This window comes from Tasmannia lanceolata, unplaced genomic scaffold (assembly GCF_043159265.1).
Source record: "Tasmannia lanceolata isolate RefF3 unplaced genomic scaffold, GAP_Taslan_0.1 ptg000025l, whole genome shotgun sequence".
In the NCBI taxonomy this organism is placed as follows: domain Eukaryota; kingdom Viridiplantae; phylum Streptophyta; class Magnoliopsida; order Canellales; family Winteraceae; genus Tasmannia; species Tasmannia lanceolata.
Genome location: NW_027518702.1, coordinates 14744236 through 14765434, shown reverse-complemented (window position 1 = coordinate 14765434; position 21199 = coordinate 14744236). Strand labels below are relative to the sequence as shown.

The window sequence follows — 21199 nt, the reverse complement described above, 5'->3', positions numbered from 1 at the left end:
TTGAAACTCCATTGAGTCACCTTGACTTTGAGAAACATGAGTTGAGTTTGGAAAGCACTTAATGGGATGGTTTGAATGGATCAAAACCCGTAAATTCTATGTTAAAATTCACGATTTTTTTAAAAAAATTAGCAATTTTTTCTTGAAAAGCCTTCTTTCTGAGACAAAAATCATAAAAATATAATTTCTTGAATGGATCAACACATGAGTCCCCATGGTTTCTTCATAGAATCTGTCAGAAATATGGTAGGGCTGATATGAGTCCCCTAAAAATAAATAAATAAATAGGGAAATGAAGAGAGAAATATTAGCATAAACTCAAAAATAAAAATCTATGCACTAATCTGTATAAAACCTGTGTTTTAATATGCATGTTTTTTTTTTTTCCTTTCCTGCAATACAGTCAGCAATAGCAGGACCCACCCAACATCCAGCTCAGCCATAAAATTGTTGCCACATGGCATAGATGGCCTATAACAATCCCAAGAAACTCGAAATGTTTCCTAATATCCATCACACTATATCAAAAAACAAACTGAAACAAGAAAAACAAGAAAAAAAGAAACGCCTAAAAGAATGTCACTTGAATCCAATTTTTACAGTTTATTGCAAAGCTGGGAACGTGAAGTCATGGCCTTTATAGAAGATCAGCTCAGTCTGTCTTCTTATTCGCTGCGGCATCAGCGAGCTGATTGCCAGCGGCAGAGCTAGTACTGTCTTCATCCTCCTCCCCTCCGAAACCAAACTCATTCACTCGTTTTTTGTCGACCGGATAAGCCCATCTCTGGTAGATATAGATCAGAAAAATAAGATCTGCAAGTGAAAAAAAATGACACGAGTATAAACTGATTAGGCATATATAAAAACAAGTTCAAATACCACAGTTGTTCAATCACTAAGGCAGGAAAAAAAGAAAGGGGGGTCAGTTTGAGTGAACCAACTTTTCCATACTGGGTGCAATTTGTGTGTAAGTTGCAGTTTAGACACAAATTGCATTGCACCCAAGATGCAATTTGGGTTGAAGTGTAAAATGTACCTATAAAAGGAACCCAGATTGGCTACAACTCAACTCAACTCAACTAAGCCTTTGTCCCAAACTAGTTGGGGTCGGCTAATGAATCCTTTAGAAAATTTCATGAAGAAGGGAAAAGGATCTACCCAGATTTGATGATTCTGAATAATCTAAATTTCCAATACCAATGATTCAAAAGCATTCACCCTCCTCAAAGGATGCAATTTTCATCTTCATGTGTGTCTTGGTCAATTCAGAGAAATCGGAAATGTTTTTGTCATTCATGGTGATGAGGAAATTTACGATGATTCAATGTGGAAACAAATCACAAAAGAAAACACAATCAGAAACCAACATTTCATATATGATGATACTGCCCTCGCCAATGACCAAAATGCTTACCCTATGAATAATAGGAATGTATTGACTAGGATTCATGGTTAATCATCTACGAGGTAAGTCTGGTCAAGGCAAGAAAATCAAGCGCCAGCCTTGAACTGAAAATATAACCCTACCAATGACTGAAAGACTATGATTTATGGTCAATCATCTACAAGGGAACTCTGGTCAATTCAAAAAAATCAAACGCATATCTTGAACTGAAAATATAAACATATGAATAACTGAAATTTCTTCTGTTTCATCTAATCTTGCTATATGGATGGAAGGAATCATGAACGTTTACTTGCAAGAATGGCTCGTTCAAACTGCCTCTACCCTGTCCAACCGACCAAAATCCTGTCCAGTGTCTGCATTAAGATGCCCAGTATACTAGTTTTTGAACCACCAAAGTTAGTAGCCCACCCCAAACTCCACCATACCATGTTGAAATTGTCAACAGGTAGTAGGAACTAATGGATAGGCCATGATCACACTCACATATTAGATGAACCTAGGCTTCTGATCACATCCATACAAATGGATGGTTAAACAAAAATGCCAAGGGCTCACTTTCCTCAGGCAAACGTCATGAACAGAAGGTAGTACTACTAGTGAATTTATGTAGCCCACAAGCATGAATGGTTGGAATCACCATACACATGCCAAATGTAAGATGGAAAATTGGGGCAGTCTACCAATGCTGGTAATCCCAGGGCTACCAATCATTCCCCTCCCTGAACTCATCCAGTGAGGGGAAGAGTCAGTCAAAGACCTCTCTAGAAAGCTAATCCACCTCTTAAACTGTTTCCAATGGCTGTCATTTCCACTTTCATGATAGGATTTCCACTGCGACTTCAGCTCGGCTCCAATGTGGGTATCCTACCACTAGTGCATGATATCAAGTACATATGAACAAAATGTCAAAACTTTTCCAGTAACTTACCATCTCGGAAAACAGATAACCGGTGCAGCAATGGCATTTTGATGACAAACGCGAATAGATCGTCAATGATGGTGTTGAGGAATTTGTATGTCATCTGCCTCCACGGAAGATGTGCAACTGATTTCAACTTATAGTTTATGAACAGCTGCGGGCACATCATAATAAAACCTGGAACAAGAAAACAATCCCAACCATCAGCTTTTCTGGTAAGGAAAACCGTTAAAAAGAAATGTCTTCAAATCTGTATAGACTTGGACAGTATAATTTCTCAATTAACTTGAAAAGACATGCCGAATATTCAAATTCCCATAAATTCAACCGAAGCATAAGCCTTTCAAACTCAAAAAACTTCGAGTAGAGAAAAAACATGGATTATCATATGTTTAAGTTACAAAGTTCAGAAAAAAACAAAAATTTCAAGCCATTCGATCATCTGTTTTGATGGGTTTTTTTTTGTTTTTTTTGACAAATGGATGATCTTTTTGGACGTTTTGTGGTTACTGAAGGTCTGATAAATTCTGCATTCATGAGAAGAAATGAAAGCTGACGTCCACCCAAAGTTGCAGTAGTCAGTAGAGTTGGCTAATGTGTGGAGTATTTTGGAAAAACTCTCATAGTTCTTTAGGAACGCGAAAAGGGAAATCACTTGGAAGATCAACTCCTTTGTGGAACTCTCAAATTCGAAACCACAGCGATCATCTTGGAACTCAACCAAATTTACTGAGTCTTGCCAGCTCCAAGTACAAATACAGAATCTTTTCTTAGAAACGACTGAGTTGAATGTTTAATTGAAGGTCAGGTTTGCAGGTCAAGTGTAAGCATTATGACATTGCATAATTTCATGGAAAGTAAACTCGATTCCGATAATGTGGGCAATAGAAGAACTAAGCTACTCTATTTATCAGTGAAACCTTGGTTGCAAGAAGGTGCAGGAAGCGGGAGCAGGTAATGGAGCATGGCAATAAGAAAAAATGAATAAAAAAAGCTACTTTAGAACCAACGGTGGAGAGTAATTGTGAGACTCTAAAGTGGGAGTGGGGCTTGGAAATACAAGATATAGACAACTATACACAACACCACATGTGTGGGCCGTCTTTAAATCTTGTGTTATTCAAGGGAACTCCAACTATATAGGAAAAAAGAATAGAGCTTACCAAACATGTAAACACAGCTAGTGAAGGAAGAGAGGATCCAAGAATACCAACTCTTGTGGCGCTCATACATAAGAGAATAGACAGAAGAGCAAGCCACAAGAAAGAAGAGCACATATGATAGATATTTCATCGCAAGATCGTCATACTCCTTTGTTTTGTTTCCTGCATACGAATCACGGTCTCGGAATCTCAACATGGGGATCCTTCCACTTCTGTCAATCTGGAATAAGAAAAGGAATAAGAATCACAATGAGCACTTGATAGTTTGATTGTCAAGACTCTTTGGCGGTGTAAGTGTGTTAGCGTGTTTAATGTAGACACAAGGTCTCCAGAACGAAAGCTGCTAAGACGAGATTACATCTCCATAAAGAAATATCATGTATCATACTACAAATTATAAAATAATTTAAGAAATATGGACAGCGATAAAATGAATAAAAGCATAACTAGATATCTACAAATATATTGAAACTACATGGGAATACGCTTTCCTCGAAGCCACATTAAAAAAAAGGGAATGCCAATTTCAAGATAGCTGGCACTATCGACAGACACAAATGGACGAAACAATAGGTTGTTTAATTGTTCTGATTTCTTAGCATTTCCAAATTTAATTTGTATACTCTCTGTATGTTGATATATTGTTCAAACATACTGGCATCTCAAGGATCCCAAAGTTGCTGTGCTTGAACTGACACATGTGCCTGTTCCACTCATACCAGTTTCTGTAACCCTCATCTGTATGGACACATCAACGCAGTCCAAGGATATAGAATAAACAAACACCAGCATAAATCAAATAGAAAAGAAGAAAAAGATAAAGCAAACCCTACAGCTTTCGGTACACTCTAAAGGAAAAGACTGGGTTAGTTATATGAATGGTAGAGTGATAAGGAGAGCATATGTATCTGAAATTTCAATGTAAACAAATACTAAGAGTCCCAACTTCCAGTTTAACCCAAAGATTTAGCTAGTTTGACCCTTCAACGTCCATCAACACATCGCCTTTTGAGTTTTGATTATATCCTGAACCTCTTCTAGGACCTCCATGATTAATCGGTAAAACCACAGGGCTTCATTGGTTCTGATACCAATTTGATGCAGCACAGAAAAAACAAATTCCAGCAGAAATCAAGAAGATAAGAAGGAAAAGATGGATTAAACCAGAGCGGTTCTTACAGCCTCTAAAAATAAAAACTAAGTATCTGAACCATAGCAAAAACGTGTTTCTAGATATTTGTTTTCAATATAAATAAGACCAAGGCTCCCAACTTTTAAACCCAAACAACTAATTTTAAACCTCTTTCTTAATCAAAATAACTTGCTAAAACTCAAAGCCTAACACATAGAGAAACCCAAACTCGTCCTAAATTCACTTTTCTAAAACCTCTCAATGGAATGGCAATACTAATGGCAGTACTAACTGCTTAGGCTGGAGAGCCAATTGCTATCCAATACACCAAAATGGACATAATAAGTCTCCATTTATTATTCGAACATTAAAAATACCAATATACAGAAAGTTTAATTGAGTAGAAACTCATTTGTTTCAAACTGGTTTAGCCCTGGCTCCAAGTATCAAATACAGACTGATTCTACGACTTGGTTTATAAAATTATGAGTTTCATTGACAGGGCTGAATCAATGTGGAATCAGAAAGTCAATCACCAAGTTAAATCTATGTTTTTGGACCAGAAATAAATACCAACTAAAGATCCAGTCTTTGCATGTTGGATTCAGCCATGTCAGTAAAAGACTTTCGCTATTTCTATTAACAACATTTCAGCAAACTTTGACCAGACGCATAAAGTTTAGGTATTTATTAGCAAGAAACTCTGTATATGAGCAACATACCTCAATGTGCATTGCTTTCCCAATTTTCCAAAACTCAATGCAAACTCCAATACCAGAACTCGCAAGAATCATCCAGGAGGTATCATTGTCGAGTAGGTACAAGAAAACAATCAGCTGACAGATAAAGCTCACAACAACTGACCTTGCTGAAAGTCCCTCCATGGACTTGTTTTTGTTCCAAAACTGAATATCTGCAACAGAAAAGACAAATGATAACATCCATCAAAACATTATCCAAGTCAGAGGTCCTAGTGGACTGAAAATAACTAAAATGCCTTGAGATACTTATTGCATACCATTCTTAAATGCCAAGAAGTCAAATATAGAATGAAGTAGAGACACAGCAACCGTAATCATTAGGAGGTAAGGATTTCCTTCCAAGAACACCCTCTGGCATGAGAAAGAACACATTAGATATTACGAGAAAAGAAAATAACATGAAATTCCATTAAATGTGCATGTAGAGTCAGAACAAACAGATGTGACAAAAGTACGACACTCAACAAGCAACTATACTCTTTTTCTGCACTCGGCTCAACAACGTACTGAAGCGGGAATGACACACCCTATGGAAAATAATCCATGCAAATATATAACTCATAAGTGACAGACTAGTGCCCTCTTCCCTTTGTTGGGTTCCTAGATGTTCTCTAAAGTAAGAGCAGCTGATTAGTGACCTTTCCTTTTGTTGTGAGATAGTGGATCATGAATAGCAGACTACTGTCCCCCTCCCTAGATAGGGTTACCTACTTTTTAGTTTTTTCCACATTTATGAAAGATGGAAAAGACCTCCTTTTCCACTTCACAGAAATCTTGGATAAAAAGCGTGGCATTCAAAATGATATGGGAACTAAATATTTTCTAAGACAATAAATAGAGGCCAAAAAAATAAGCGAAATAAGAAGAGCTGACTAGACAAGTAACTACATACCATCCAAAAAAAATCAACAAATGATGAAAATTCGGAACTTCCATTTATCACTGTTTTCTTAAACTAATAATTAATTTTCATTAAATTGGAAACATCAGGGTCAAGGTATAGCTAGACCTAAACCAAAAAGAGGAAAATTATTGCAATCAAATATACATCTCACAAGTCCCACCCACCACTAAAATGGGTTGCAACATCTGTATGGTCTCAGAAATATACATCCCTATTCAGCAATATGGGATGGCCATGCGGGCTAAATGGTCTCAGAAACACAATATTGCAGGTTTTCAAAAACAATAGCTGAGCTAATATGCTCAATAATGCAGAGAAGAGGTGAAATCAGTTGCTATTTCCATAGGATTGCATTAATATATCTTAGCAAAAGGAACTGCAACCCGATTTTACATTCTCCAAGGTGTGTTTGGTTGCATAAAAGCTCGGCAGCTGTCGGAATTTGGCTTGGATTTGACATGCCATTCCACGTTTGGTTGCCAAAATAGCATTAGACTCTCCTTTAACTCCCTTGAATGTCTCCCATGTAATAATTGCTAGTCTGCTGACATGGATTCCTTGTCCCCTCATTACTTTTAAACCAAATTCTTCCAAAAATAAGGAATTTTGGTTGGATTCTCTCTCTCTCTCTCTCTCTCTCTCTTGGTAATGCTCCTACTCTCCCAGTATATACCGCGCAACCAAAAACTACTTACACTATTCTCCGAGGTAATTCCAGACAAATCAAAAAGTTTGTCTCCTCCCTTTGACTTCTTATTCCTCTACTCTCCGAGCCACCCCCTCGCAACCAAACATACCACAAGAGAAGCTTTACTATCCCACCTCAAAATAAAATACGATAATTATTAGACTGTTAAAATAGTGAACCTTAACATCATTTAAAAAGTGATTCAAATTAGAAATGAGATAAGACATGGGGTGTGTGTGAGATTAGCAAGTCTATAAAATTATACACAATAGTAATGTCATCATTACATCTCCGTCAGTCATACCTGCATAACTACAAGACTATAACATTGTACACAAAAGTAACGTCACCATTACCTTAAGTTCATCAGCCTCTCCCTCAATCATACTTCCATAACTACGGTGAATCTGAAATGATTGATCAATCTGCAGGAAAAGTTGCCACTTCGTCATGCTTATAGGAGCCAGCTCTAAATTAAGCGGCAATTCTGTCACGGAATCATTGAGCGGTATGAACTTATTCCTCAGTAGCCAAAACTCATTGAAGAAAATCGTTGGATAGTAGCCTCCTGTGCTAGGCTCGACATTCAAGTCTGCCATCTTAAGATTAAGGAACACAATGATGTCATCAATGACTTAAGAGGATTTACTGATATCTATTTGAAGATGAAATTTTTTTTCTAAATGATTGAAATGAATATGTCAGCATGGGAAGGGCATATTTGCAGACCCCACAGCTGTTTTGGATGCAGATTGTTTTATGTGCTAAGAGAAAAGAAAACCCACCATGTAGAGTGGCTGGTAAAACATTATTCTCCACCTTAAATAATAAATGAATAAAAGGTGTTTCACAGGGACGAGAATTAAAAAAGTGCTGATTTTTTTCGCTCAGCTCGATCATTCCAAAACGCAGCAATTCAGCTAAATCAATTAAAAATTAGTGGCAAAGACCAAAAAGAATCAAGCAAAAGAAAAAAGTTTTTTCTCCTTACTCTTCTTTAAATATGTAAACTGGGTTTGGTATAATGACCTGGTTGGGAAATTGAGCACATTACAATTGAGTTACCTTATGTTTGAGGTACAGTGCAACCTTAAGACATCCCACACCTTAAGTAAAACAAAAAGGCAAGACTGAACAGAAACTGAAAGATAAGACTTTTGGTTACATCCTTTCATAATCTCAGTTGACTTTCAAGTTTATGAAAGAAATCTGCATGTATGAACGCCAATCTTATTGCCATTAAAAAAAGCCACTGATCTCATAGAAATAGGCTGAGTGGATGATAGCTGAGTTGTTTTTTTTTTCAAAACCCTTACAAACCAGCAAGTTTCTATAACTCAATGCTCAGTCTCGGCAAAAAAGAGAAACACAGCAGAGTACAAAGTTCCAGTTAAAAATGTTAGCACGTTGATGTAAAAAACGAAAAAAAAGCCCTACAAATTTACGGTTCATAAGAAAAAAGCGTCCAACAATTGTATGTTGCATATAGAACTTCACTTCCAGCCAACTTATATGACTTGTACTCTTTGACAAGATATGTATCTAATATTAATTTTTAAAATCACGATCATCAATGTAGAAAGTAATCATCCAGCAAGCACCCACATCAAGTCATTTGAAAGTCAAAAAGAAACTGAGAAACTGCAACTCAAATGCAATAGAAGAATCATGGATACAATCAAGTACATTTGGTGGGATTGCATTATGAGGGTACCTGTGAAAAAACGCCAAGAATCAGCCAGTTTCCTATATGGAAATGTCAAAAAGCATATAAACATGAAAGGTGAAAGAAAGTAGACAACGAATGTGCAGACATACTCTTCCTTGGTAACAACTTGAATATAGAAGCATAACCTCAATGTGGAGATGACATCTCTAAAAACATCAAACAAACAACAGAATCTGTCGACAAAATCAATACTATCTATTCTATGCTATCTCTATGTAGCTCATCTTTGTTAGAAATATGGCTTCTATTAGTTAGAGTAAGTAATACAAGTAAATTTAGAAGATAGGAAGATTAAAACCCTAATGTAATCTCTCCCTAGTACCTACCAACAATCCTCTCAAAACCTAATATGATCCTCCCAAAACCTCTTTGTACCATGTACTATATTTATTTCTTTTTTTTTCGAATGGTTGCATACTGAAAGGGTTCTATGCTATCTCTATGTAGAGCTCATCTTTGTTAGAAATATGGCTTCTATTAGCTAGAGTAAGTAATACAAGTAAATTTAGAAGATAGGAAGATTAAAACCCTAATGTAATCTCTCCCTAGTACCCACAAACAATCCTCTCAAAACCTAATATGATCCTCCCAAAACCTCTTTGTACCATGTACTATATTTATTTCTTTTTTTTTCGAATGGTTGCATACTGAAAGGGTTATATGCTATCTCTATGTAGCTCATCTTTGTTAGAAATATGGCTTCTATTAGTTAGAGTAAGTAATACAAGTAAATTTAGAAGATAGGAAGATTAAAACCCTAATGTAATCTCTCCCTAGTACCCACCAACAATCCTCTCAAAACCTAATATGATCCTCCCAAAACCTCTTTGTACCATGTACTATATTTATTTCTTTTCTTTTTTTCCGAATGGTTGCATACTGAAAGGGTTATATGCTATCTCTATGTAGCTCATCTTTGTTAGAAATATGGCTTCTATTAGTTAGAGTAAGTAATACAAGTAAATTTAGAAGATAGGAAGATTAAAACCCTAATGTAATCTCTCCCTAGTACCCACCAACAATCCTCTCAAAACCTAATATGATCCTCCCAAAACCTCTTTGTACCATGTACTATATTTATTTCTTTTTTTTTTCCGAATGGTTGCATACTGAAAGGGTTCTTAGCATGGTTTTAAACTTCTACTACACGTGTTTATTTTGGCTGACATGTGTCGACTTCCGAGCATACAGAAGTCCAGACCAAAGTCCGAAGTTTGATTCCTTACGATGCACCCACATAACCAGAAAACCCTACCTGTCCAAAAAACCTCTTTGTACCATGTTTTATATTTATTTTTATTTTTTTTCCAAGTGGTTGCATACTGAAAGGGTTCTTAGCATGGTTTTAAGCTTCTACTGACATGTGTTTATTTTGGCTGACATGTGTCGACTTCCAAGCATACAGAAGTCCGGACCAAAGTCCGAAGTTTGATTCCTTACGATGCACCCACATAACCAGAAAACCCTACCTATCCAAAAACTATTAATGTCATTCCATTAGTATGATGAGCATGTTGACAATTAAGAGAAATGGCACGATCATCAACTTTCAAAACATGTGAAATTAATATATATATATATATATATATATATATATATATATATATAGAGAGAGAGAGAGAGAGAGAGAGAGAGAATGAACCTTATCGTTCCAGACATGAGCAACAATGCATCTCACTAGGTATTTGATCTTGTTAAACCATTATGGATGGTTTTCTTGCTCATGTGATGCTTCCTATATATGTATTTGTGGTTATTCTAGCATTTTTAAAAGTTTCATCTTAAATTTCCTTCGTTTCCATGCACTTATATAAACTTCAATGATTTTACAGGATTTACACAGATTTTCATAGAGTTCCACGAAGTACTTCCACTTCTATGAACCCGAAATCCATACCAAAACTGACATTTGAAACCTTCGGTGGAAACATGGAGTATCCATAAGGGCAGAGCGGAATAAGATAATGTGGTATAGAATTTATAAGGGCAGGGATTTGTTTATTAGGGTGTTTAGTAAGCTAGAAGTTTATGTCCCTAGGTATGGAGAGAGGAAAGTTTAGGTGTGGAAGGGTCATGTAATGCTCTTGGTCAAGTCATTCTTAGGTATTTGAAGGGGTATCCCTTCCCCTTGTTTCAAGGATGATCGTAGTGTGCGTGTTATGGGCGTGGGTGTGTGCGAGTGCGGGGGAGTAGATCTGATATGATTCTTCTTCGAGTTTTCAGGGTGATTTAGGTCTTTCCTACTTCAATGAAAATGTTGCTTCATGAATGACAGGACCTTTAGGTGCTAAGGTTCATATTATTTGGAGAATCGCACTATGCCATCATTGCAGTATTTGGAAGGAGAGGCGAAACTAAATATTTGAAAATAAATGTTACCCCAACATGGAAATTTTTTTAAAAGGCAAAAACTATGGTCATTCATAAATGATGTTGGCCACAAACGCATTTAGCATAATATGAGTTCAAGGTTTACGTTGTAAATGCATTAGATGTTATAGCCGAAAATAGAAGAGAAAAAATCCAAGCTAAATGAGAAGAGCTTGTGGTCAGTATCCTTGAGCTGAATTCTGAAGTGGATTCATGGGTAAAACCAAGCCCGACCAAAATGGGGGCATGAATTTGGGACATATTTGGCACGTGCAGTGTGCATTCAGCCCCTGTCGGTATTAGAGACTCAAATGAGGCAGAGCAACATTTTCTTTTAGAAGGTATAAGATTTTTCATACGACCTAATATGGTGAATTAATGGTGGCTGAGGTAGACTCTTGTAATGCTACAACCTGGCCTTGCAAAAATGCACAAGTCCTTCGAGATTGGTGAATATCCATGGAATTTGGGATTTGTCTTATAGTTAAGAGGTGACACTCATAGACACTTAAAAGGAGGCAAATGTCAAAACAGGGTCTTTTGCCAGGGCAGGGGTAATCAATTCAGAGCTTCGTATATGGGAAAGTTTGCCCTTCTTGTGCTTTTCTTTCTTTTTCATGAAACAGCCATTCATGGGAGGGAGGGAGGGAGGGAGGGGGGTTATCCTCTGTTTTTTCTCCCTACACATTGTCAGCACTACCAACCTCAATCACATAGTGATTAGGCACTCACATTACATATTATTCAACTCAATATGCATTTTATTCATCACATCCCAGTGTTCAAAAACTCTCTTGACTAAGAACCAAGACAAATTGACTATGTTTGACAGAGTCAGGGTAACTAGTCACTACTCTGATTTAGAAACCTCTGTTTTTTCTCCCTACACATTTGTCAGCATTACCAACCTCAATGACATAGAGATTAGGCATTCACATTACATATTATTTAACCCAATATACATTGTATGCATCACATCACAGTGTTCCAAAACTCTCTTGACTAAGACTTCAAAAACTCTCTTGACTAAGACTCTAGCCAAATTGACTATGTTTGACAGAGTCAGGCTAACAAGTCTGTACTGTGATTTAGAAAAAAAAAAAAAATCATAAAGTCCGAGTAACAAAGTTTTCATTAACCTGTCTGAATTGAACTTGGAAATTGAAAAACAACTTCCATGTGAAGGCCAAGTCTTTTTACCACAAACAAATCTCAATAAGATGAATTACAAACTCATATCTTGCTTTTTCAGCCATATTTCCCAAAGCATTCACTTCTGTACCACAGAAAGTCAGCACAAATACCACGAAAATGGAGCTATACATAATACCAATAATTTCGCAGAAGTGAACATCAACTCAGATTGAAAATATGATCCTCAAAAGTATACATATGTTGTGATCATATGTATTCTCACCTTTTAAATACAACCAGATTTCAGATAACAAAAATGCAACTCGACAGCATTAGTAACCATACCTTGTAAAGTCATCCACTAGATTAATTGTAACATTCGGTTTCCAATATGAAACCCATTCTGTAGGGCCTTCATCTTTAGCATCAATCTGACTATCATCCATCACCTATAACAACCAACAGTGTTCAAAAAGACTCAAAAGATAGCATGAAAACTAAGGGAAGAAAAATGAGGAGATAAGACGCATTACAGGTTTGGAACTCTGCTCCAGAAAACCAACAAAACTAAATAAGCAATGTCAAAACTTGACAAACAAGTCAAATGATGAAAAATAATTCTATGGAAAAGGAAATTTGACAAATTAGCCAAATGAACAAAAGTATTAATTCCATCTTAGACGAAAGGCAAGGCAACCACTTAATAGCTCCACAACAAGCACGAGTAAGAAGACTCTAAAGTGCAAATGAGAGAACATGTGCCCGTGGACATGTTTTGCCCTTTTTGGCAACCCAAAGCACCATAGAAGTTTTTATTCAAATTCATGACCAATACCTCTCTTTTGATATTGGCTCCCAATCAAAAAATTCCAGATTGGTTTTTTTCTTGATTTTCTTGGTCCTAGTTGTTAAATCCCCAACAATTAGCCATCTTGAACCTTTCTACAATTATTCTTTTTTTTTTTTTTTGAAAGATCCTTTCTACAACTTTCTCTTCTACTTGATAAGTGTTCCTCCCATATTGGTATACAACTATACATACAGTTGGTATCAAAGCTAGGATGAGATGACTGCTAATGGAAGTAGAATTTTCATAGGAGAAATTACAAAAGAACAGGAGATCGATTGCTCATAAAGACAGCATGACAACTGGACTACATGGAAGAGCAAATGCAAGTCCTCATGAAAGAAAGCGAACAATCAAAGGTCATCCGAGCCATCTATTATATCACGAGGGTTCCTGAATCAACTGCACAAGTGGAGATTGTGGACATGACAATCCTTGCCCTATGGTACAACCTATGGACGCTACCGCACGGTGTGGGCATCTTGAAATTAGGCACGAGACGTATGGGTTGCTCAAAGCAGTCCTCACTAATCATGTGACGAGGTGACTATTGAGGCTCAGATGTTGCCTCAATTCTTGTAGGTTGGTTGGGTTAATTGTGCGGATGTTTGGCCAAAATCTTTTCAACTCCATGAGCCTGTGTAGCAAAATATAGATCTCTACTTCTTTTCAAGGAGTACCTACAATGGGAGGATCTACAATCTAGTTCTTCACGAATTGCATGTGAGACAGCTTGCCTTGAGAATTGCCTTCGAGCAAGTGGAATTGACCTTCTACAGGAGACGCATAAATTCAATGGAAGTGAATATGTGTGAGGTGGGGGACCATCCTCGAGAAAGATAAGACCAGTAGATCATTCCAAACTCCTAGGGCCAAGTGGGGCCCACATGAAACTTCCAACAACTAATGGCTTTGAAGAGAAACAAAAATGAAGGGGAAGGGCAAAACTTGAAATTTTGACGAGTTTGAATTTGGTCAAAGCATCAAAAGGGGCAGTTGTCTCTCTTTTGGGTTTTCGTAGGTTTTGAGGGGCACTTGATGATGCTTTGCAGGTTTAGGTTTTGTTACTTAGGAGTTCTATTCGATTGTTAAGAGCTCAGTTAGTAATTTAGGAATAATGGGATACGTTCTCTAGTTGGTTTAGTCGACGTTTAGGAGTACCGGTAAAGTTAGTTTCTCGTTTGGAAAGTCAAAATTGAGTTATATTTCAATTAGGAGTCCTAATTAGAAGTTGTAACAAATGGGAGGCTAAGTCTTATGACTTCCATGTATGTTGCTCAAGGGCCCTTTTTTATTAATGAAAGATAAAAAAATATACGAAAAGAAGAATTTTGCTTGTGTGTGATTTTGATACCCCTACACAAGTTCCAGGAAAGCCTCTAGAAGTCTTAGGACTTCCACATATGTTGGCCAAGGGCCATTTTTTATGTAATGAATGATAAAAACAATATATGAAGAGAAGAATTTTTCTTGTGCAAAATTTTGTGGGTGTGATTCCTACACAAGGTGTGAAGTCCTGAACTTTATAGGGTGCCAAGCCTTAGATCCATTGGAGTGATTCCTTTGGAATTATTGGTGTAAAGCGAACTGCCTATCTTTTACTACCTTCCAGAATTTGAGTAAGATCTTTCCTCTATTATCTTTACCAGCCTCACTTCTTTTCTTTAAATTCTGATTTCCTGCACATTGGTAATTCCTGGACTGTTATAGCCCTAGATTCGGTCCCATTCGTTTTGTCCAAGCCCTAGATCCACCCGCTTGATTGGGTTTAAATTTTAGAGTTCCTATTCCCTAAATTAGGGAGTTGACCCATTCATATTCCAAGGAGTGTAGACATTCTGGCATATAAGCTAGCTAGAGCATTCGATCAGGTTGAACTTCAAATGAGCCAAGTCTTTCCCTTCGAGCAGCTTTTCTCCTTTTGTTCTTTCTTTAGGGTCTATCCTCTACAACTCACCCACCTCCTCCTCCAAACACACACCCTCCCCATCTTCTTTGTAATTTGCATTTATTGGTTTCTAATATATTTAATTGTTACCATTCAAAATATGTATTTTTTACTTGTCATTGCTAAAAAAAAGTACAAGGAGAAGGGCACTCGAAATGTGCTTACTAGGACTTCACAATCGATTTACAATTAAGATACTCATCCACTGACATATCAAACGATAGAAGAAAGAACAAACCTCAGAGACCAACTCAACGTCTTCTGACCCTTTGGAATTTCCTAACAAGCTCTTCTTCTTATCTGCTTTTGCCTTGGGAAGATATATCACAACAGCTGGAATTGGGGGAAAAAGGAGAAAATCAATGTCAAATTCTAAGTCATCACATTTTGACACATTAATGGAATGGCAAGGCAATCGCGACCACTAAGAGGGACCACACTTACGATTTGTCCTCCCAAAGGCAGAAAAAGGCTGGTACTCTGGATCATTAGGATCTGGAGGATAACCCGAGCGAGCAAAGAAAACATGGGCATAGAGGCTCCCATTGTGCTTCAGACCCTGGAAAAAGTCACACAACATTCATGATTATATACCGTGATGATTCATCGATCACCAGAACATCATAATAGGGATTCAATATATGATAACGATCTTATTAGCATTACCTCTGATGGAAAATACTTCAAGGAATGAGACCTAGTACTAGCCGATCCCCAAACAGCAAATGGTATATTTGTCTCATGCCAGACAAGAGCACCCTCATTGCTAAAGTCATTGAACTTTTCGCGTTCAGAAAGATAAACCCACATGTCCTGGTCAACAACAAGATAAGCATATGCAAATAAGGAATAAGTAAACATCGGCACAACAGCACAATCGAACATAACATCAGACAAAGATAGTTAAAGTAAATGAGAATGACAATTGGTTTCAGAACTATAAAAACAGAAAAAAATAATTATTATAGGATCACATCTTAGTTCAAAAGAAATATGATGAGACTAGTTCAAAAAGGTTTCTCCTCCTATAAGCAGGGCAAAGGAGAAAAACATAGCTCGCTTAACTTGTAATTTGCTAGGAAATAGATATCATACAAAAAACATCGAGTAGTAAGCTAGGTGTGATATTGGTGCAAGCAAACAAGTGATACCGGATGCTAAGTATTGAAATTTAGAATCGTGTGCTACACAAATGAAATATCTAGCAGTCCTCCCAATGTAAAGAAGTCCATACAATATTTTCAAACACTATACACATGCCAATAAACCATTCACCTTGATGTTGGACCAAAGATATCTTTTTCTATAAATGGGGACCAGGTAATTTAAGTGAATATCACAATATTACCAAATCCATCACAAATGACAAAACCTTTGAAGAAGTCAATAAAGTACAAGAGTTAAAATTCAGTATTTAAGATACCTGCAATTTATAGTGTGCGTGTGTGGTGGTGGTGGTGGTGGTGGGGCTTCACTCAGAAAGCCCATTCAGCCATTATAAATCTTGTTTTAAAGATCTTTTCAAGATCTACAATAATATCAATAGATCTTCCAAGATTTCAATATTGTGGGTCTAAAAACAGCACACTTAACAATTATGATGATTTTTTAATCTATTTTCCGTCTTATTTTTAAAAGGTTTTGGAAACATTAACTCAACTCAACACAACTAAGCCTCTGTCCCAAACTAGTTGGGGTCGGCTAATGAATCCTTTAGAAAAATTTCATGAAGAAGGTGAAGGTTTTGGAAACATTCATTTACTAAAATTTTAAGCACTGAGATTAGGTGAAGGTTGTAAGCTGGAGAGTCTTATATATTGTTCCTTTGAGGGGATTTTAGTATTTTTCATGTCTCTAGAAATACTTTGTGAAATTGAATATTTTAAAGCTCGAGCTCTTTAACTGGAATGACACTGAGAGAATCACCCTCAATCACCACATTATTCAACCGGTGATTAGCAATTAACTTGATTCCTTGATGAGCCTCCGACCTATTGGACCTGAGAAGACCCAGATGTTGTCCTAATCGACTAGCTCATATTTTCATTATTGTTCCAAACAAAGTTATTTTGAAGTTCCTCAATTCTATCAATAACTGACATCGAGCATCGGAAAAGCGACTTGAAATAGATGAAAATTATGAACTAGTACTTTTTCACATACAGATGAAAATTGAAAGACTGGATCATTTTACCGACAGATGAGCATGAGGAAAACAAAAGGCAGTACATAAGGGTGTTCTCAAGGCAATAGAAACTAAGGGCAAAAAATTATAAAGTAACAGAGAGAGAGAGAGAGAGAGAGAGAGAGAGAGAGAGATGAGGGTTTGTTCAGACCAAAGGGTCGGCCTTGTTAAAGAGATTGGAGATTTGTTGAGAGGGTTCGGAGGAGGGCTTCTTGGGCGAGAATATCTTCATCGCAAAATACCATATCACCGCCATCCGTATGATTCCGGTCAGGCTCTGCCCTAATCCTGCCTGACCCCTCTGCTCAACCTCTCCCGGACCCTCACCCTGACCCACCGGTGGTGCCATTGCCCGATCGGATCTCAAACACAAACACGCCGAGAGATTTTTCCTTTTCTTTTCTTTTTTTCCGCAAGAAGAGAGTTTCTTTCGAGTATGATAAAAGGAGAGAAAAAAAAGAGAGAGGATGGATTTGGAGTTGAGAGCCCTCTTGTGTTGAGAATACCTACGGTGGCAAATGACGAGAGCTGCCCCTCTAAATATCTACATTCTTTGTCTTTCTGATTCTTAATCAACGGCACTCAGCGAGGGTGTTGTTGGCATTTCATATACCGAATTAAGCATCAAACTTAGGAATTAGGATCTCCATAATCTAAGTAGATATATTTCATTAAATATGGTGGGTTTTTTTTGTCATTTAAAAAGTAATTTGAGCGAGTGATTTTCAGCTTTCTACAAGTGGGCGAGAGTTTTGAAGCATACCCATCTTCTAACTCTGCCCACCATTGATGTTATCGGATTCTTCTATTTGTCTACGCAACAACAGTTCGTTTTTTTTTTTTTTTTTAGAATCTTCTCGCAACCAAAAGAGAGAAATGTCTGCCAAACTTCAAAAGCTTATTTTTTTTTATAAAAGTACGGAATGAAGGCCGATGTTTAGTGAAAATACAGATGACGGGCACCTTTTAAAACAAGAACCAAAAAAGGACTAAACTTCAAAATCGGATTGTCAAAAGACCCTGATACCCTTCTGACATCAACAGAAACATCATTCAGCCTCCTTTTTTTTATTACTGGCGTATTTCACGAGGTTCTTTTGGTTCGTCTGGTATTTGAACCGACAGAACCTTGGTTCGTTTCTATCTTGGCCGTCGGAAATACCTAGAGACGGATGGATGCCTAACACGTGTTGAAAAGCTTTTTGGAATGCTAGCGGCTCTATACATAATCAGTTTGGTTTGGATTGAAATCTTTCTGTGAACCCAGAGTCCTTGGATTCCTTTAAATCTTGGTTGTCGCCAATATGAATAGACGGTCAGATCCACGACACGTGGAAATCAATATGAAACGGTGGCGTCTTCTAATAATACCCCTCTCTGTACCCATTATTTCCCTCTCTGTAACCATTATTTCCGCCGGCGTACTCATTATTTCCGCCGGCGTACTCATTATTCTTATTCCCCTCTCTGTAACCATTATTTCCATCGGCGTACCCATTAATTCCGCTGACGTACCCATTATTCCCCACTCTCTGCGTACCCATCACATTATTTCCGCCGGCGTACTCATTATTCTTATTCCCCTCTCTGTAACCATTATTTCCATCGGCGTACCCATTATTTCCGCCAGCATACCCGCCGGCGTACCCATTTTCCCATCTCTGTAACCATTATTTCCATCGGCGTACCCATTATTTCCGCCGGCGTACCAATTATTTCCATTGGCGTACCCATTATTTCCGCCGGCGTACCCATTATTTCCATTGGCGTACCCATTTTTCCCCTCTCTGTAACCATTACTTCCATCGGCGAACCCATTATTTCCGCCGGCGTACCCATTATTTCCCTCTCTGTAACCATTATTTCCATCGGCGTACCCATTACTTCCGTCGGCGTACCCATTATTTCCGTCGGCGCATTATTCCCCTCTCTGTAACCATTATTTCAACCGGCGTACCCATCATTTCCACCCCATTATTTCCACCGGCGAATTATTTCCCTCTCTGTAACCATTATTTCTATCAGCGTACCCATTGTTTCCGCTGGCGTACCATATTATTTTCGCCGGCGTACCCATTATCGCCGGAGGGAAAAGATTCTAGACCAAAAGAAACGTATTCAATAACGTTACCGTTCTAAGCCAAAAGATAAGTGAGAAAAGATAACGTCTCCCGTTCTAAGCCAAAAGATAAGTGAGAATAGATAACGTCTACTGTCCATCTGTCTCTAGTTATTTCCGACGGCCAAGATAGAAACGAACCCAAGGTTCTCTCTGTTCAAATACACATTTAAATGAACCAAAAGAAGCCTCGTGAATCGGGCCAATTTAAGAGGCAGTAATGAAAAAGGAGGACTCTGTCGATGTCAGAAGGGTATCAGGGTCTTTTGACAACCCGATTTTGAAGTTTAGCCCTTTTTTTGTTCTTGTTTTAAAAGGTGCCCGTCATTCGTATTTTCACTAAACATCAGCCCGCATTCCGTACTTTTCTCTATTTTTTTTACCTAGTTACTATCTCTAGGGTTAGTTCGAAGAATTAGGAACTTCTCATCACTTGTTTCCCATTTCTTTTGTTATGATCTCTAGGGGTAGGAATGGTACTTTGTGCTCTTGATTGTAATATCTTTATTTTTTTATTTTTATACTAATACACCGGTAGAGGTGGTGCCTAACCGCAGCTTTCCTATTTTTTAAAAAAAAGCTCATTATTCTTTTTCGGATTTGCCGGGCAATTTCCCGGGAATCCATTTTCACAACTGACTTTTGCATGTGATAACACTTTTTAGCATATTGTGGTACCCGGATCCCGCGAGAGGGGTGGGGCGCGAGCCGCCTCGCACTCTCTCTTGGTCTCTCGTTTCCACGCGATTGACGTGTGCATTTTAATGTTGATTTGAATTAATCTTTCCTGTGAACTTGGGATCACTAAGGCAATCCGAATTCCACACGAAAGAGACTGACAGAGTCGCCACCTAGATGTGGGATCTAGGACCCGTAATTAACCAGAAATCTAGACTCGCTACCTGGTTACGAGAATGGAAGGTATGGGGAGTTATCCGCCACATGCACCATTCCTGCCCGATAATCGGTCTTCGATTCCAAAAGCTAACTCTTTTAAATTTATTTTAAATGGCTCATTCAACTCTATGTTAATGTGCGAACTAAGTGACATGCATCCTATGATCTAATTTCAATGAGAATCCTAAATGTGTATCTTGATTTATTAATTTGTCTGGATTCAATCTAAGTGAAAGTTCTCCTAGAATTCTAATTTCATGGAAAGTCCTAAGTGATTTGATTAAGTATTTACGAGAAAATTAATATACAAAACACCACAATTTGTTTGTGGTGCCGACTCGCGGGTGGTATGCCATCAGACATCCAAGCTGCCTACGTACCCAAGCCTTACTGGGATCAGAGTCGACGTAGTTCGGTGCACCTAAGCTAAGCTACTTAAGCCTAACTCAACTAGGACACCGACCTAGACGGGATTGACTGTTTCAACAGTTTTAGGAGAAGTTATTTAATTCAAGTTGAGGATTTTATTATCTTAGGATTTCATCTAAGATGCTATATGATTCTCATCTAAATGCAAATGGTCCCTTAGACTAATGCAGGTTTGCCTACATCCTAGTTTACTAGGCTTGTCCTAGGGAAAGATTGGGTGACTAGTGTAACTAGACCTATGGCACGGTTGCTATACATAGCAAACGTCCGTGATGAGGCTGGACTCCTAACTCTAGGACTCCCTAAAACCTAAGACTCCCTAAAACTTAGGACACGACACGACACCGGTGTTCCTAAATTGGGCTCTAAGGGTCCTTACGACGGAAACCATAATCCAATGGTTCCGAGAGACACGAGATGAATCGAGATGATGAATAGTGTGAGGGAATGGGAAAGATAGAGAAAGGTGCGACTGAACTTGGGAGTGCCAAATTGCCTACGTACCCCGTGATGGGGATCAAGCCACACGTAGTTCCACTGGGGAGGTTGCATGGATTTTGGAAGAC

The 21199-nt window shown here is 37.9% G+C and overlaps 1 protein-coding gene across 1 annotated transcript; it reads right to left on the bottom strand.

Moving 5' to 3' along the window:
• Positions 1-325: 325 nt before the first annotated feature.
• On the bottom strand, positions 326-17663 carry LOC143858181 (uncharacterized). The gene is made up of 12 exons (XM_077368821.1): positions 17340-17663; positions 15670-15816; positions 15448-15562; positions 15242-15336; positions 12554-12657; positions 8652-8689; positions 7332-7567; positions 5641-5734; positions 5345-5535; positions 3491-3710; positions 2337-2504; positions 326-813 (listed from the first exon to the last, which is right to left on the bottom strand). The coding sequence occupies exons 1-12, from the start codon at positions 17535-17537 to the stop codon at positions 653-655; spliced, it is 1767 nt and encodes a 588-aa protein (XP_077224936.1). The 5' UTR covers positions 17538-17663; the 3' UTR covers positions 326-652.
• Positions 17664-21199: the final 3536 nt, after the last annotated feature.

Coding starts and splice junctions, on each gene's coding strand:
- LOC143858181 (XM_077368821.1), bottom strand. CDS start 17,537: ATGGCACCACCGGTGGGTCAGGGTGAGGGTCCGGGAGAGGTTGAGCAG. Junction 3,711..5,344: donor GGAAAGCAATGCACATTGAG/GTATGTTGCTCA, acceptor TTCTTATTCCAG/ATTGACAGAAGTGGAAGGAT. Junction 814..2,336: donor GTTATCTGTTTTCCGAGATG/GTAAGTTACTGG, acceptor TTTCACTTGCAG/ATCTTATTTTTCTGATCTAT.